Consider the following 19141-nt stretch of genomic DNA (forward strand, 5'->3'; position numbering starts at 1 on the left):
CCAACCTCCGCTTTGCAGACAACATTGATGGGCTGGCAGGCAGTGAAGACGAGCTAGCCACCTTAGTGAAGAACCTGGATGAAACATCTTCCAGATTTGACATGGAGATAAGCGCAGAGAAGACAAAACTGATGACAAATAGTGGCAAACAAATCTCAGCCAAGATTAAAGTCAGAGGACGTGAATTGGAAACAGTGAGCCAGTTCAAATATCTTGGTTCCATAATCACTGAAGAGGGATCATGAGCAGAAATTTTGTCAAGAGCAGTACAAACAATGGCAGCTATGTCAAAGCTAAGTCCCATCTAAAGAGACAAGAATATCTGTCTGAAAACTAAAATCAGACTATTGCGAGCTCTAGTCATCTCAGTCTTTTTGGCATGGACCCTGACAGCAGAATTACATCGAAGAATCCAGTCACTTGAAATGAGATGCTACAGAACCATCCTTGGCATCTGCTACATGGACCACATCACAAATGAAGAAGTGCGTAACACCATCAGGCGCGAAGTAGGCCAATATGAGGACCTCCTCACCATCGTCAAAAAGAGAAAGCTGAAATGGTATGGCCATGTCACTAGAGCAAACAGTCTATCCACAACAGTCCTACAGGGCAGTGTCCAGGGTGGCAGAAGGAGAGGTAGACAGAGAAAAAAGTGGACTGACAACATCACAGAATGGACCAGGAAAAGTTTTGCAGAGACACAGGCATTGGTACATGATCAAGACAAGAGGAGGGAACTGGTCAGATGTTCAACAGCACAGTGCCTCAACAACCACACTAGGTCATGAGACTAATGATGATGATGAATGATGCACAGCACATATCCTTGAAAAAGAAAATAAAGTAAAGGTTCTGACTTGAATATCTTGTACATGCATTTCCAATTCCTCATTTACAAAGTCAAGACAAGCATCCAAGTTAGCCATTCTGTCCATTAGAAAAAATTACCATTTTCAATTTAATTGTTAAAATGCTGTGAATCTGATGCATAAAATGCTCAAAACTCTATTAATTAAAAGGTAACTTTTGCCTAATTGTTCTGTCAAATTCAAAAATAATACAGTGTGAACCTTTTAGCAGTGGCTAGAAACCAGTTATTTTGAAAGTTGAATCACAAATCAATCATTACCTGGAGAAAAACACGGTTTAAAACTTTTTCTTCTTGCTTTCTTTTGTTTCCTTAATAAACTTTGACAGTACCTGGTCTGCAAGAGTGACCAACTTTTCTGTATCAGAAATAAACTCACTATACCAATTATCATGATTCAAATTTAACTTCAGTAGTATCTTTAGAGTACTTATGATTTGTGAATTTGTTAATTATTACCTAAAAATTATTTTATTTAAATAAGCAATATGAAAATGCAAAAAAAATATACACAGATTACACAATTACTACATACCAGACAAAAACATATATCAGCGTGAAGTTCCAATTACAGTGTCTTGTTCTCAGTTCAAAATAGGCACCATGCTTGATGCAAGGGAGACAAAACCTAAATGCTTAGTTACTGAGTTATTTGAGTTCTGGGGAATTATACAAATGCTGAGTCTATAAAATATCCTCTACTGTCTTTATTAATTCATTGGTAATGAAAATATGGTCAAGTTCAAAATAAAGTCTGCATATATAAAGAAACTGAGTAGTTTCATAATGTACATCTCATAAAGTAAGGGATCAGTAATTCTAAAAACTGAAAGTCTCAGGTTGCAGTTACAGTCCACTGACAGGCTCCACCATGGGTGCTGACGTTTGATAGGCAATACACAAGACTGAAGAGCCAAGTGGAGCCAAATTTTCAAGCTGTAAACTTTGTGTGATTTTTTAACAATAGATGTGTAGAACTGAAGTGTAAATCACTTTGTACACAATAGTTAGCACACCTCACCAAATAGAACTCTATGTATCACATTAATGACCATCATCAGTTTTTAAAAAAAGCTACTGTGGAAATTGTATTGTTCTAATACAAGAATATATTGTGAACACAGACATCCATAAAATTATTAGCTGTATGCATTCAGTCGTATTTATTAGCAACCTAAACTGACAAATCCAAACCTTGACTTTATTATTCTGTATACAATTCCAGTTATTAACCAAGCCGTTGGAATAAGCATTTAGACTGGTTAAAATCGCATCATGTCACACTGAAAAGTTACTTGTTTGTATCAACAGGAAGGATCAACTTATTTAGTCATGGGCCATTCTTGTCTGTTTGGATAATGTTGGTAAACAATTGTCAGATGGTTGATTAATCGAGTTCTGTTGGTTCAGTCATTTTTTAAAATATTTGTAATTATAAAAATTGGTCACAATTTTCAGACTTTTTAAATCATAAAGTTTAAAAATGGATTTCACAGTCTACTTGAGCTGTGTTATCACTATTTCATGCTTCATAACTTTTTTAAAGTTTGGTAAAATGATGTTTAATTCAAATAGTATGAAGTATTACTTGTCTAACAGATTTTAATACATGTACTTTGTCTTGTCCTTGCTAGATATTAGATTTTTCTATTCCTGACAAAGTAAAGTATTGCTGTCAACAAATGTATGCATTAACAGTGCAAATAACATAGGCTTCAGGCCTTAAGTATTTTCTTAAAGATGCTGATTATGTCTTATTTTATAAATTACAATTGTGTTCTTACCTCCAAGATGTATGGTAAATTCTACCTTGTTAGAATTAGGCAGAGGATCAGAAAATGTACATGACCAAGTACAATTTTCATCCACTGCCTCTACTGGATCAATCGTCAGGGTGTATTTATGTTTTTCTATATCACAAGTATAACTTATTCTTGCAGTGTCATACGAGTGATTGACGATGGAGAAGATATCACAGCCTGGAACATTTGATCCAGGTGTTAATGTCAGAGCATTGGAATAAGAACCATTGAACCAAATAATAGCTGTCTCATTTTCTTTCCCAACGTAATTGCAGGTAAAAGTGATGGAATCTCCTGTAGACACTTTTGTAGGAATTGCGGTGAGTTGAGCATTTTGGGCATCTGTAACATACAATAAAAAATGAATTACTTATTTAGTAATCTATAACAATTCCTCTGCTAAGTCTCACCTGCTAACTGTACTATTATATGTATGACTTATTTGCATGATTGTAAAAGATAGTAACACAGAATCTTAACATTACTGCCACCATCACTATCAGAAAATGATGTCATTAATTGTTTGAATAATCAATAACTGGCAACAAAAAAAGTAAACAAGTGCCCCCTGCGAAGACTAACACTCTACTAGCATAAAAGAATTTCAAAGGAATCTAAAATACCATTTCTTCTTGTTAACTGCTGAATGTCATCTCTAATATTCTTTTGCAACAAGAAGATTCCAAAATGGTTAAATTGGTTTCTAGTTTATATCCTGCAATAAACATGAAACTGAAAAGAACTGTTAGTTTAATAAATATGCACCACAGCATTAACAGATGCAAGATCAATACCATTTTCTGATTAAGGACCAATTAAACATCATAAGAAATATTTAGGCAAAACCCCCACATTGATATGACCATCTGGTCAAGTAAACCTGACTTTCAAGTGTTATGAATATTTAATTTGCATTATGGGTTTGTCAGTTTTTTAATTTTTTTAAAATTCATTTTATGATACAGATAATTATAAATCAGACTTGACCTTGTCCAAAATCAAGTTCATTTTCTGCCTGACCTGAACTGATGATTTTCTTTTTTCATTCTGTCAACAACTAATGCATAACTATGCTGTAATATTTTCTCAGAGTATGGGCTAAATATTAGGATTATTATCCTGGCCTTCATCAAGGACATTGTGTTTATCATGTTCTCCAGTAAAAACTGAGTAACAGACTTCCTAATTATAACTAAGATGTTCTTTTGTAAACATTTGGAACAATTACGGGAATGAAATTTTCCATTAGGTAACATGCTTTTTTTTAGAAAATGCTAATTGTGACCTGAGGTCAAGTAGAGGACTATACTGTTTTGCTAGAAATTAATCATCCTCGATATAAGATTTTGAGGTAGAATTATTGTTGCATTCAACATTTCATTTTTGTTGGAATTTATTCATTCAAATTATTTATTCACTGGAAATACAAAGTGCTCATCATAAATTCTTGGAAATCGAGACTTGAATTTATAGTGAAATTTCAAATAAGGATATATTCTTGGACTGTATTATTGTAATCCAACAAGACTGTTGGCACATCACCACTACATGGGCCACCAAAACACATCAACACTTCCAGTGTTTGATTTATTTTTGGAATGCCACAAAAGTTTATCAGAACTTTAATCATTATGACAAGTGTCAGTAATTCTAGGATTATTTGGGATTTAATTCACAATTCCCCAAGTTCTTTTACATTTTTCACTTTGTATTCAATGGAAATAAATTATTTGCCAATTTTTACAATGCTTGTTGCTACTTGCACTTTTCTATTACTTATTTTAGGACCATATTTTTTTAATACAAGATGGTTACTGGAGTAACTAAATTGTATGTTCCAGCAGTACTATTTTCATTTAGGACCACCAAGACCTGCAGGTGAGTGTATATATAATATTTATGGAAACAAACCAATCCTCCAAACAGTGCTGGACTAGATGTGGTAACAACTTGTGCTACGGGATAGATGGATAACAGATGGACATTGGACAACAAGCATCAGGTCATCCCATAAGTTCTTCTAGCCTATGACAATTTAAGCTAAAAATCTGTTTTTAAAAACATATTCCCTGCACCTTCCTGTTTAGTCCTCCCATCTCCCATTTGTACCTCAAGGGCTATAGCAAATATCCTGAACTTGAACCAGGCCTGAGCTAATTTTTCTTATTACGTCAATTCAGTCAAAAGATGTTTTTCTTTGCCTTATGGCAACACATCCTTAATATTTTGTTTTTTAAAGTTATGATCAAGTATCATAAGTTTTTTTGGCTGAATAATCTTGTGCACTCATTTCCCCAAGGACTCATTTGCACGTTTATATATGGCATAGGGATCTTAACAATTTCCTGGTTAAGACCCAAGGGCAAATCCCCTCCGCTAGTGAGAGGAACTGAGACCTATGTTAGATGTACATAAAAGTTAGACTGTGTAGTTCATTCTAAATGCTGAAGCCAAGAATTTAATTTTCTACAATTTCAAAGTTGAGGTGACACAATATGCTGATACAAACACCACAATAACTTATTTTCACATCCTGAAGATCACAGCCACACAGATAATCCCATGCAGGAAAGTCATGTTCAGAATGAAAATGAAAACAATGGTGCAGATGATGATTTGGAGTTATCCAATATGGCTGACATTTATCCAGAATTCCTGAGGGTCAAACATAATAAATACAGTATCACTGTGCATATAGATCCACAAAAGTTTGCGTTTGGATTCAGAACCTTGCATGACTTCATGCAGTTCAAGTGTACAAAATAGTATTATCTACAAAACACAAGAGAAAAACACTGTGACGGCTACATTGTATAAAACAACATGTGTCCTACACATACAGAACTGAACTGTTTCACATGGTAATCTGTAAATGTAGACAGGATGAGAACACCCATGCAAAAGGCAGTTATATGATGACATCTACACCAGTAACTAGATGTAGTACCAAACATGAAACAGCTCCTAAAGTCTTTGACCTAAATGTCTCAGGCAATACAATTAACACCCCTCCAGAGTGTCAGGCAATTACACGCTCCATAAATCATGACCGCAGCAGTGATGGCTTAAACCTTAATGATTTCTCCATGTGTGTACATCAAAAAACAATTAGGAACTTGGAGGCCCAAATTGAAGAATTAAAACTGCAGTTACATGCTATTAAGTCAGCACAGGGAACGATTAATGAGCAAGTAACCTCATGCGAAATAGCAATTCAGAGAGACTCCCAAATATCAACAGTGTCAGATGCTCAGACACAGACAATCCCAGTACCAGCCAAAAGAAATGTAAAATGACCATGTAAGTAACAACTGATACCAAAGTAATCCTGCATTGCAAACAACAGTACCCCCCCTCTCAGTCATGTGTCACACCTGCAACTGCAATAAGTGTACAGCCATGGCCCTCAGCTCAGACAAGTCTGTTGCCTGCACCAACAACTGCATTTCCCAGTGCACAGACAAATGTGTCAACATCAGCTCGAGTACTTCACACACCTGAAACACCAATTTCAGCACCACCTCCTCCAAGAGATGTGTCTGAAATACAATCCAGAGTCCAACACATGAAATGACATGCCAGAAAAGATAGGACTCTAATAATTGGCTCCTCAATATTGAAAAGTATAATACCAAGGAGACTTTTTAAAACAGATGTACAGACTCTAAGACATGCAAAATTCGATAACATCATGGACAAAATATTGAATACTGACCTAACCAAATACAACCAAATTATTATTTTAGTAGGTGGAAATGATGCCAGTGGGGGAAGGTCACTAAATCAAATCAGAACAGATTTTGAAAGTTTACTTTATGCTGCTAGGTACTGCAGCCCAATTACATGTAAAATAATGATATCAGGACCACCTCCTCATGTGGACACCAAGGCCAAAGAAATCAATGATCTGATAATTGACCTATGTGAAGACTTCAACCTACAGTACATTCCACAATACACATCTTTCTTTCTTCAGAACCAGGATGTCAACCTAAGTCTCTACCACAGAAACAAAATCCATTTAAGCAAAAAAGGAACCTCTCAACTACTGAGAAATATTAACATGTATGCCCCCATTTTCAGGCACTATAATGAAGCGTACTGTCTCTACTGTGGAGAAACTGGGCACATGACACAGGTATGCCATCATGGCAAATGGATTGAGTGATTCAGATGCCATAAATATGGACACAAACAAAGACTTTGTCCATCAGTGTGTTATACATATTAGGAAGCTGGCAAAGAGGAGAATGCCATTACTTCATTTACAACAAATCTAAATGTGCCTAGTGAGACTTTTGACTCTAACTATTCAGTGGACACTATTGTAAATGCAAAAGTTAACAGATTTTCAGGGCCTGTATGTGACTTTGAAGATGCTAATATATATGTACATTTAAATATAGAAACAGGATGTCAGAATGACAAAAGTGGTATGGAGACAATCTCAGTGAGTACCCCATTGCATGATGGCATACATATAATCGATATGAAACTAAATACAAAAGGTTTTAACATAGGTCACTTAAATGTACAAGGTATAGTGGGAAAGATAGACCAGATTAAGTTAATGTTGTCTTCCAAGGAAAATAATATACATGTTTTAGGACTCACTGAAACCAAATTAAATGCTAACCACAATGATGATCTATTTCACTGTCAAGGCTACAATAAACCATTATGTAGGGACAGAGAGACAGCAGTGGGAGGTCTTGTTGTATACATTAGGGAAGATGTAAATGCAGAAAGGTGACATGACTTGGAGTCACATGAAATTGAGAGTACCTGGGTGGAAATTTTTCAAAATAACGCAAAATCATTCTAGTTGGTTTCCTTTATAGACCACCTTCCTCCAAAGCAATTTGGAATGATAACTTTCTGAAACAAATGGAAAATGTTCTTGCACAGGAGAAAGAAACATATATACTCAGAGATATAAATAAGGACCTTCTCAACACTCAAATTAGGAACAACTGGATGGAATTTATTGAATCATTAGGCCTAGACCAGCTGGTAAATGAGTCCACAAGGGTAACAGAAAAATCAAGCACTCTTATTGATCACATTTATACCAACCTGCCAGACAATGTGGCTTGTGTTAATTGACTTGGTGACCACTATCCTACTTTTTTGACAAGAAAGGTTAAATGCAGGAAAATTAAGAAAAATACACAAAAAACAATCACTTACAGATCATTCAAAATTTTTAATGAAGAACAATTTCTCAATGACCTATATAACATTCCATGGAATATGATCCAAAATTTGGATGACATAGATGAAGCTCTGAGGTGGTGGACTGACTTATTCATGGATGTAGTCTCTAAGCATGCACCACTGAAAGTACATCGAGTAAAGACTGAAATTCAACCTAATTGGATTACTACTGAAATCCTAGATGCTATGAAAACAAGAGACCAATTCAAGGCTATGGGAAACCATGCACAATATAAAGTATGGAGAAATAAAATAACAATTATGATTAAAAAAAGCTAAAAAAAAACTTATTATCAATCATTGCTTGAAAACAAAAAGAGCAACACAAACTCCATTTGGAAAGTCTTCAATGAACTCACTGGAGGAACACACAAAGATCAGACAAATAAAATTCACTCACTTCTGGTAAATGACACCATAGTCACTGATACTGACATTGCAAATGTTTTCAATGATTTTTTTCACCAACATTCCCAAAAAGTTAAAAGAACCAGTGATAGAAAACAACTTTAATGAACTGAAAGGTTCTGCAGCAGCAAAATCTCTAAGGAGGTATGTTTCTCTATCCCACCAGTATCAAAAAACTTTGTTAAAAAATGTCTCAGTGAACTTGATACCAAGAAAGCTACAGGACTTGATCAGATTGGTCCAAGACTCATTATATCTTCTGCCTTAGACTGCTATTTTAGATAGCATAACATTCATAATCAATTTAAGTATTGCAACTTCATCTGTCCCAAACATATGGAAAACTGCAAAAGTAACTCCTATTCACAAATCTGGTCCTTAAAGGATGATGCTGATAACTATCGACCAATCTCGATACTAACAAACTTGTCAAAACTGATTGAAAAACATGTCCATGACTCATTCATGTCATTTTTAACCAAACACCTGCTGTTAAACCTAATCAATCAGGCTTTAGACAAAAACATTCCTGTGAGAATGCCTTGATCTCCTTAATTGATAAATGGCTTCAAGCACTTGACCAAGGTAGAATAATAGGATCTGTATTTGTAGATTTCAGGAAAGCTTTTGATATGGTGGATCATGAAATCCTTTTGAAGAAACTGAAAATCTATCAATGTGATGAAAAAACAATTAGATGGTTTACTTCATACTTAAGTGAGAGAACACAACATGTTTATATAAATAATGTTCTGTCCAAACCTGGAACAATTAGATATGGAGTACCACAAGGCTCAATTCTAGGTCCATTACTATTCATTTTATTTATCAATGACCTACCACTTTTACTAAGACTCAATATAATCTACATATCTCTATGCAGATGACACAACGTTGTCAGACATCCAAAACACAAAGCATGAACTCGAAATTTCTTTACAGAATGCCCTAAACAAACTGGAAAACTGGTGCACATGCAATGGCATGGTGGTAGATACTGGTAAAACTAAAATATTACTTATCTCGACATGGCAAAAAAAACCCCAAATCTTGATAGTGATGAACTATGACATGGAAGGATGAAAATTTGTAAATGGTCTGTCATGATAGACTGCTTGGTGTTCTGGTAGATAATAACCTATCATGACTGAACGTGTCAAACATATCAGTAAAAAAAAGTCAATTCAAGTTTATGGCTTCTCAGTAGGATAAGACATTTTCTCCCTGAAAGGCACATAAAGGTATGTTATAACAGTTACATACAACCCTATTTAGACTATTGTAATACAGTATGGGGTAATTCAAATGATAAAAAATATAGCAAAGCTGACACATCTTCAAAAAAGAGCATTAGGACTAATATCAATCCAGAAAGAAAGCAAGGAAAATTGAGCTGGTAAGTTAAAAATATTGCCTATTAAAGACCGAATCTGTTTGAGAAAAGCCAAATTAATGTACATGACATCCCATAATAGAGCTCCTGAATATTTACAATCACTATTCCAGTATATGCTACCTGGTAATACCCCCCACCTGTGATCCAAGTCTACCAAACAGCATAAAATTCCCAAACCAAAAAAGAAGTTATTTTAAAAAAGTTTCCAATACTCTGGAACTCCACTATGGAATAGTATTCCAGTTGAGATTAGAAATGCCCACTCTGTTTCCTTCTTCCAAACCCAATATATCCAGTGGCTTCAGAGATGCAGCTAAAATAAATAAATTCCTTTGTATGAGGGCCTCAAGGTAGATTAGTTTTTAGCTAATTGTGTTACCCTTTTTAAATAAGGCCATTATTATTATTATTATTATGGGACTAAGGTTAGCAATCGAGTTAACCTGTTACTCATATACAAGAAGTAGTCACTTTAGCTGCTCAAAAGCCAGAAAGTGTACAGCCCCTCTTATCTTGTATGCTAAGTATATATATATATATATATATATATATATATATATATATATATATATATATATATATATATATATATCCATTGTATAACTTATTTAATAGACCAGTGTGTGAGAAAGCTAGTAAATACACATGCCAAAGATCAGTCTAACAAAATGTGTTTTGTTGAAGGGTGTTATGTTGACTTTTATTTCCATGTGATATAAGTAGTGAAAGGGGTGAGATTAGCGTCAATGGGAATTAGCATTACAAACACCCCCTGGGCGAGATTAGCGTCAATGGAAATTTAACATTAACCACCCTGGGCGAGATTAGCGTCAATGGAAATTTAACATGGGCAAAAAACCCTGGGTAAGATTAGCGTCAATGGAATTTAACATTGGAGAAAGGAAAAAAAAGGAAATATTGAGATTAGCGTCAAAGGCATTCGAACAATGGAAAAATAAAAAATATTGATTCTAGGGACAAAGGCAATTGAACATGGGGAATAGAGTTTAGGTCTGTCTAGGGACAAGGGGAATTGAACATGGGAATAAAGTGTGGGTTTGTCTAGGGACAAAGGGGAATTGAACATGTTAGAAAAAAAAAACTACTTTAGGGACAAGGGGAATTGAACATGGGATTTATTTTTTTTAAAAAAAATTTTTATAAAGGGGTAGGCAATTGAAAAGTCATTCTCTTTTCAAGAAATATGGCTGGCCCTGAAAAGGGCCTTTGGGTTTATGTTAATATTAATATTAACATAGACGGCATCTGTCACATCTTCTTCTTCTTAAACTCCTTCTAACTGCAGGTCCATACACAAGTACCCTCTTGAGGCATCCTTGTCTTTCTATGTAAACTCTGCTCATCCATAGACTAGTATCTGTCTTATCAACAACAGTCCACTTGGACCGGACATACATGAGCATGTCCGTCCTAAACATCATGGAAGACACAAGGGTGGATGATTCAACTGTGGTCCACATCGTGAGGCGACGAGAACAGGTGAATCAAAGCAGTGAACTGCGCTTATTTATAGGTAGAGGAAGGATTGAAACGGATTGAGCTCATTCACCAATCCGAACACGCGTTACAAAATTCAGTCAGTCCGCATCCAATCCGAAGAGAGCAGTCTGTGACGTCATGTGGTCTATATAGATTCGCTAGCGCCTGTGTGCTGTGAATCTATGCGACAGTGATTCAACATGACGGAAACTCAGAAAACGATCCATTGGGGTGCACCAGCAGTGGAGACCGCCCAAGGGAACCCGGACTTACTTTCAGAAGAGGTACATTGGGATTTTGTGGATTTTCTTACCTCGCAAGAATTTGTTCCGGAACCTTCGTCTCATTCTTCATTACCGCAAGTGGAGAATTTTAGACAGAGACAGAAAGAAGAATTGGAGAAATTTATGCAACGACAAAAGGAAGCGGAACGAGCTTTTCTCCTACAGCAACAGCAACAGCAACAAGAAGAGGTAAGAAAAAAACAACAAGAAGAAGTAGCAGCAAAGAAACTAGAGGGTGAAAATCAAACGGCTACGGTACTGTTGGACATTTTAGCGGAGTTAAGAAATCTGAAACAAATGTATCAGACTTCTTTATCACGACCGAAGAGAATACGACCTTCCCGAGCTAAACACGCCAACCCTGTGACTAAGCCTATCGTACCACCCTTAGTGATTTCAACCCAATCATCATCATCAGAAGTAGGCCTCGGCCGTGGCAAAGGCTTAAGGCAGTTAAAGTTGATTGCTTAGGCTCACCCCTACACCAAAAAAAGGCCCTTTTCAGGGCCACCCACTTCTCTCAAAAAGAGATAGCCTTTCAATTTGCCAATAACTCAAAAATCAACAACAAAAAAAAACCATTTTACCCTTATAGTACATGTCTGTGTATGAGTGCATGAGTGTAGCTTCTTATTTTAAAATCAAAACTCAAAGACACTTACCTTATATAATTAATTGATTCTTTTCTCCATAGTTACAATCCAATTCGCAATTCACAACAGAACACTTTATAAATTACATTCACTTCTTCTGTTTCTTTTTTTACTCTCTCTTTTTTTTCAATTTCTTCACCGTCACAGTCTTTTCCTCCTCTTCCTCCTCACTTTCTTCCCTTCTTCTTTTCTTCTCCTGTTTCTTTTTCTTCACCTGGCTGCTTTCTTCCTCTGAAGAATCTCTCTCTTCTTCTGAAGAATCCCTCTTTTCTTCCGACTCCTCTTGTTTCTTTTTTGGGCAATCTGGAGACCAATGTCCTTTTTCTTTACAATAATAACACGTATCTTGACTTTTGTCTTTTCTAGCCCCGGTTTTTGTTCTTTTTTGACGATCTGGACACTCTGAAGACCAATGCCCTTTCTTCTGACAGATATAGCAAGTATCTTGACTTTTATCTCGAAAGGAAGGAGAGTAGTCCGTCGGCTGGTCTGAAGAGAATTTTCTAATCACCCCTCGCAAAGCTCTGATGAAACGTTCCATCTGGGTAGTCTCTTCCATCGTTGTGCTCGGTTTGAGAGTGAAATCAATAGTGAAAGGACAAGACACACACCCTTTTTATATACGCTGGTTTGTCATGACTATAAATTAGTCTATGGTGTTTAAACTTGAGTCATTTGACGTTTTGCACTCAAGATGAAACGATCCTATTCATTCGAGAAGAAAGAAGAAGAAGAAAGTAAGAGGCAGAAACGTGATCTATTGCCTGGTACCAGAGCTGAAGTCTTGGCACAAATTCATGCCAGTGATTTTGAAGAGGACATGAGTGAACCAGAATCCAAACCCTCTAAACAAAGTTCACCACCCTTAGTTAACCCTGAAAAGTACTATTCCATTCGAGAGACGGAAAAGCGCTCCTCTAGAAAATTTAGAACCACGGCTTACACCTACACGGTGAAGTTTAAAGATTTCAAGGCCGACGTACCATTGGAGAAAGCAGAAGGGTTTATCACCGAGATGTGGGATTCTTTGCTCACCGCACTCAAGCGACAATGTCAACCCAAAGAAGACGATCGCTTGACACTATCCATAGATCACGACAGCTTGAAATCCCCTGTTTGGGTCGAGTTTAGCAGACCCGCAGAACTAACCCCTTCCAAAGTCATGGACAAGATTCAACACGTACAACAATCTAATGACCAGTTTGACATCACCGATGGTAAAGCCACACTGAAAATGGCCCACGGCTCTCCTCCTCAAGGGACCGGACAACGCAATAAGGTGTTATTCGTGAACGACCTTCGCAGCACCAAAAAGAGTCTCGTCCAAATTAACAACCCTCAAGACCAGATGTGCTTAGCCCGAGCCATCGTGGTGGGACGAACCTATGCCAACAAGAACGACACGGCATAATGGAAAAGAACCTGGAAAACTATTCAACAATCGGACCGAGCCAAACAACGAAACGAAGCAGAACTCCTGTTGAAACAAGCTGGCCTGTCCAAAGACACACCCTGTGGCATTCCTGAAATGCAAAAATTGCAAGATGTCCTAGCTCCACGCTACACCTTGAAAGTGCACCCTCAAGAAGTGCGTGGGCGTGTTGTTTCGAGGGAAAGACTTTAAGGACGGAAAATACATTCATGTCTATTATCACGATGACCATTTCGATACCATTACCACTATCACTGGATTCCTGGGATACAGTTATTACTGTGAGAAATGTGACTATGGCTATAACAATCGAGAGCAACACAAACATTGCGCATGGAAATGCCCAGGATGTTTGGCCTCTCCACCCTGTCTGAGCGAAGGACAAGAAAGAGTACATTGTCCTGCTTGTCTGCGCACGTTTGTCAGCCCTGCCTGTTACCAGCAACATCTGAAGACGCAAGGTTCACAGAAGAAATGTGCTTGTCAACTGCTGAGATTGTGCCCTACGTGTCGACAAGGCCTACGTACCAATAATGCCAAGGCACACGTATGTTCAGGAAAGAAAAAATGTCACATTTGTCACCACATTGTGGACTTGAAACACGAATGCTACGTGCAAAAATACCAACCCCCACCAGAGAAAGAGGACGGTCACAAGAAGAAAGGCAATTTCATCTTTTTTTGATTTCGAATGCATGCAAGAGACTGGCATTCACATTCCTAATTTCTGCGTGGCTCATCGAGCATGCGAGAAGCGCATTCAAGAACCTATCTTCAGTCATTGCCCTCACTGCAGCAAGATTCCTGGAGGGCGTGAAAAAATCTTTCGAGGACCGAACACGTTAGCCGATTTTGCCCAATGGGTCTTAGATCCCATCGACAAGACGTGGAGCCAAGAGGACATCGAACGTTACGGAGATTGTTATTGTCATGCCACAGTGATGGCTCACAATTTCTCCGGATACGATGGACAGTTTCTTCTCAGATACTATACGGAACAAGGCACCGAGCGTCCTAAAGTCACTTTGAACGAAGCCAAAATCATTTTCATGCAAGTGGGACAAGTGCAGTTTAAAGATTCGATGAGCTATTTGGCCATGCCTTTGAGTCGAATGCCTAAAACGTTTGGAATGACAGAAATGGCTAAAGGGTACTTTCCACACTTTTTCAATACCGAAGCCAATCAACACGCCGTTCTACCCCATTTGCCTGAGACTCACTATTACGACCCCGACAACATGCGTACCGAACAACGAGAAGCTTTCTACGCTTGGTACCAGACTCACGCCTCTGACCCTTTCGACTTTCAGGAAGAAATGCTAAAGTATTGTCGTTCCGACGTGGACATTTTACGGCGTTGCTGTGGAAAATTTCGAGAACTGTTCATGGAACACGGAGGGGTCGATCCTTTGAAAGAAGCTTGCACCATTGCCAAAGCGTGTTCCTTAGTGTATCGACAACGATTCATGCCTGAAAACACCGTGGCTGTCATCAGTCCTCAAACGACCCACTATGTCAAACGTCAATACTCGGTCAAAGCCCTACGTTGGTTACATTACTTGTGCGACAAGGAAGACAAATGGATTCAGCATGCCCGCAACGGAGGAGGCGAAAAGACCATCGGAACGTATTCGGTCGATGGCTGGGACTTAGAAAACCCCAAGATCGTGTACGAGTTTAACGGTTGCTTATTTCATGGATGTCCCGTCTGTTACCCTGATCGTAGCACTAAAAATCAGTTTTTACAACGAACCATGGAAGACTTGTACCAGGACACTTGTCAGCGCCGCCTAAAGTTGGAACAGGAAGGATACCAAGTGGTGGAAATGTGGAAACACGAGTACGATCACCGTATGAAAACCGATCCCGAGTTTAAACGTGCCGTGGAAAGTTACAAGCTGATGGACCCCCTAAACCCGAGGGATAGTTTGTACGGAGGAAGGACCAATTCCACCTGTTTGCTGTACCAAGCCGACGAAGAGAAAGGAGAAGAAATCAAATACTTGGATGTGTGTTCGTTGTATCCTTACGTGTGCAAATATTGTCCCTTTCCTGCAGGGCACCCACAATTGTTCACGGAACACATCGACCTAAAAAACATTCGACAATATGAAGGCTTGATCAAGTGTAAAGTTTTGCCTCCCACGAACCTATACCATCCCGTCTTACCTCACCATTGTCAAGGCAAACTGATGTTTCCATTGTGCCGTGCCTGTGCCGAAATGTGCAACCAAGACCAACCTTGTCAGCACACCCAGGAAGAACGTGCCTTGACGGGAACCTGGGTCAGCGTAGAATTGTTCAAAGCTCTGGACATGGGATACCAACTGTTAGAAGTGTACGAAATTTGCCACTTTCCCAAGACACAACAATACCATAAGGGTGACCCCAGTCAGAAAGGCGTTTTCGCCGATTACGTGGATGCCTTTCTGAAACTGAAGCAAGAAGCCAGCGGCTATCCTTCCTGGTGTCACACTTCCAAAGACGAAAAGACATTCAAAGAGAAATACTATGAACAAGAAGGCATCTCTTTAGACCACATCGAGAAAAACGAAGGAAGGCGGTCGTTTGCCAAAGTGATGTTAAATTGCTTGTGGGGTAAAATGGCACAACGACCGTGTTTACCCAAGACGGAATATTTGACAGAACCTTCCCGCTACTTTCAGATGATTCACGACAAAAACAAAATACATGAAACACATGGACGTCGTTCGCGAGGATTTGATCTTGGTCAATTACGAAGAAGATCTGGACTTTGTACAAGACGAACCTTTTGGAAATGTCATCATTGCGGCTTACGTGACAGCTCATGCTCGCTTAAAATTGTACGAAGCTTTAGAACTGTTAGGGGAACGTGTCCTGTACTTTGACATGGACAGTTGCATTTACATCCATCACCCGAGTCAACAGCACCCTGACATCGAAGGAGACCGTTTAGGAGCCTGGACAGACGAACATCCCGACGACAAGATTCTAAGTTTCATCAGTGGCGGTCCCAAAAATTATGGCTACGAATACCGGGACCCACAAGGAGAATTGCATACGACGTGTAAAGTGAAAGGATTGACTCTGAATTATCGTACCAGTCGTGTGGTGAACTTTGGGGTATTGAAAGAAGCCTTGCAATCGGGAGAGGATGCAAACTTTAAAGTGGCCACCTATCAACCAAACAAAATTGTACGTTTACCCACTCACCACATCGTCAGTCGACCTTTGGAAAAAGTCTATCAAATCGTGTACCAGAAGCGAGTGCGACTTCCCAATCATTTCACCTTACCGTATGGACACGTCGGTATTGGTCTGTATATAAAAAGGAACCCTAGGCAAGATCGATAGTTCATTGTGACTACCAAGACCGAGCGAACAAGATGAATACTTTCAGAGAGACACAAAACAAGTTTAGACAGGGACAATTCAAGTGTAGGGCTTCTGAAGTGGAATGCGATTGTGAGCCTTGCGACTTTTCAACCTGTGTTAGTGACGGTGCCAGAAGAACCCGTCACCCAGGACGGGACTGTCGTGGACAGGCCTGAAAGACCCTTTCGGGAGGACACTTGTGTGACCTTACCCCCTACTATAGAACTGGTTAGAACATTACCCAAAACATGTTGTACAGACACTTGTGTTTATTCCACGTTAATGGTTATCATGTGCCTTTTATCCTTATACTTAAGCCTTTGACTTTTATGTATTTTTGTCTTTCGTATTCATGTTTGAAACATTCAATAAACGTGTTCTGAAAAAAAGTATATAAACTCTTGTCTTGTCTGTTTTCGTGTCACAAGTGACATTCCTGACACTATGGCTACCTCTGCTGTCTCTGCTCCCTCTTACTCCACTGTCAAAGTCATCGACGAACACTTAGATCGTGCCAGTTGGGAGGCTTTGTATCTTCGCCATCCCTTTAACATGCTTATTGCTGGACCTAGCGGTTCAGGCAAAACCGAATTCGTCAAACGTTTGATCGAGCATAAACATCATTTGATCGATCGACCATATCAGCGGATCGTGTGGTGTTACAAAGAGTGGCAATCGGCGTACAGCCTCTTGCGAGAAAGTCAAGGCGATTCCATCGTGTTTGTGGAAGGCATTCCTAAAGAAGACGACGGCATCGTCTCTGACTCCCGTCAAACCCATTTGGTCATTTTTGACGACATGTTAGGAGAAGACGAAGAAGAAATTAAACTGTGGTTCACGCGCAAAGGGCATCACCGTAATGCCAGTGTCGTTTACATCACCCAAAATTTGTTTCAACAAAGTAAAGCCCATCGCACCATCACTCTCAATGCGCATTACGTGGTCTTGTTTAAAAGCCCTCGAGATAAATCGCAAGTGCAAGCCTTAGCCAAACAGTTAGGAACGCCTTGACTGACTCAGGCGTACGACGATGCCCTTCAAACTCCACACGCCTATTTACTCGTCGATTTGAAACCTACGACCCCCGAGGATTTGCGATTTCGTACCCACTTGTTTCACCACTGGTGCCAAGACGGAGGGCCTGTCCTGTACACGTCTCCGTCCTCGACTTCATTTCACTCCACATAAAAAAATATATAAAAACCTCAGACCCTTTTTCGTCTGTCTCACTCACAGTGCGAACATGACGTCCCTTCAGTCGCATCTTCCCGTCAAATTGATTCGTGCCTTGTATGGCATCAGTCGAGAAAAAAATCCACAAATACGAGATCGTGTTTTAGAAGCTAGTCTCAAAGAAGTCTTACGATGGTTCACGGTGACGGCACGTCAAATACTCCAAGGAATCATTCAGATTCCTCATCAAACAAAACGCTTTTTCGATCGAAACAAAGTCGCTTTGGTCCAACTGGCCAATCCCCGCATCGACACTCAAACCAAAAAACAAATCATTTTGAAACCTGGAGGGAGTGGTACTCTAGGAGGGGTCATCATTCGCTCACTCTTAAGATGGGATCCTAATGCCCCCAAAGTTATCCCCAAGAAGAAAGTCCAACGAAGCCCCAAGAAGAAAAAGAAAAAGACCAGGTCCCCAAGAAGAACTTCTCCAGTGGCGGGACCCTCCTCTTACCAGACACCACCTCGGGAAAAGAAAAGAAGCCCCTAGAAAAAGAAAAGTCCACAGAAGAAAACTAGTCGCAAGAGAGGCAGTTCGGCCAGGACGCAACCTTACACTCGCAAACCACGACCTGTCACGGCGGTGACCACATCTCCGACAGCCTCACGTTCATCCACTTCTCCGTTGATGACACCAAGAACTGAAGAGTACATGGAGACGTTGATCACACCAAGAACTTCTCCGTTGATGACCCCAAAAAGAACTTCCCCAGTGGCAGGATCCTCCAATTTAGTGGCAGTGGCTGCTGCTCACAAAGTACCTTCTCCTAAAATCAAAGTCCATGAAAGATCGGGTATGTTACAAAGTTTACTGGATTTGTCCAAGCAAGAACTGGCTCGATTTAGTCCGTTGCGTACCCCTTCACGACGTGTCATGCCTGTCCTCAAACTGATACGCCGTAAAGACAATCAGTGGCGACGCGTTCCAGTATAAAAAAGACCTGTGACCAAGTCGGGGGTATCAGTGTTTTTTTGGTGCTCCTGAAGA

General features: G+C 39.2%; 1 protein-coding gene across 1 annotated transcript in view; it reads right to left on the reverse strand.

Moving 5' to 3' along the window:
• LOC149795966 (uncharacterized) overlaps positions 1-19141 on the reverse strand; it is a 125302-nt gene that overhangs the window by 35185 nt on the left and 70976 nt on the right. The window contains exon 2 of the mRNA XM_089965886.1: positions 2656-3015. Coding sequence (XP_089822012.1) covers positions 2656-3015 — 360 coding nt within the window. The remainder of the gene's footprint in view (positions 1-2655; positions 3016-19141) is intronic.

Source organism: Sinohyriopsis cumingii, chromosome 7, assembly GCF_028554795.1.
Source record: "Sinohyriopsis cumingii isolate HCF-2022 chromosome 7, ASM2855479v2, whole genome shotgun sequence".
In the NCBI taxonomy this organism is placed as follows: domain Eukaryota; kingdom Metazoa; phylum Mollusca; class Bivalvia; order Unionida; family Unionidae; genus Sinohyriopsis; species Sinohyriopsis cumingii.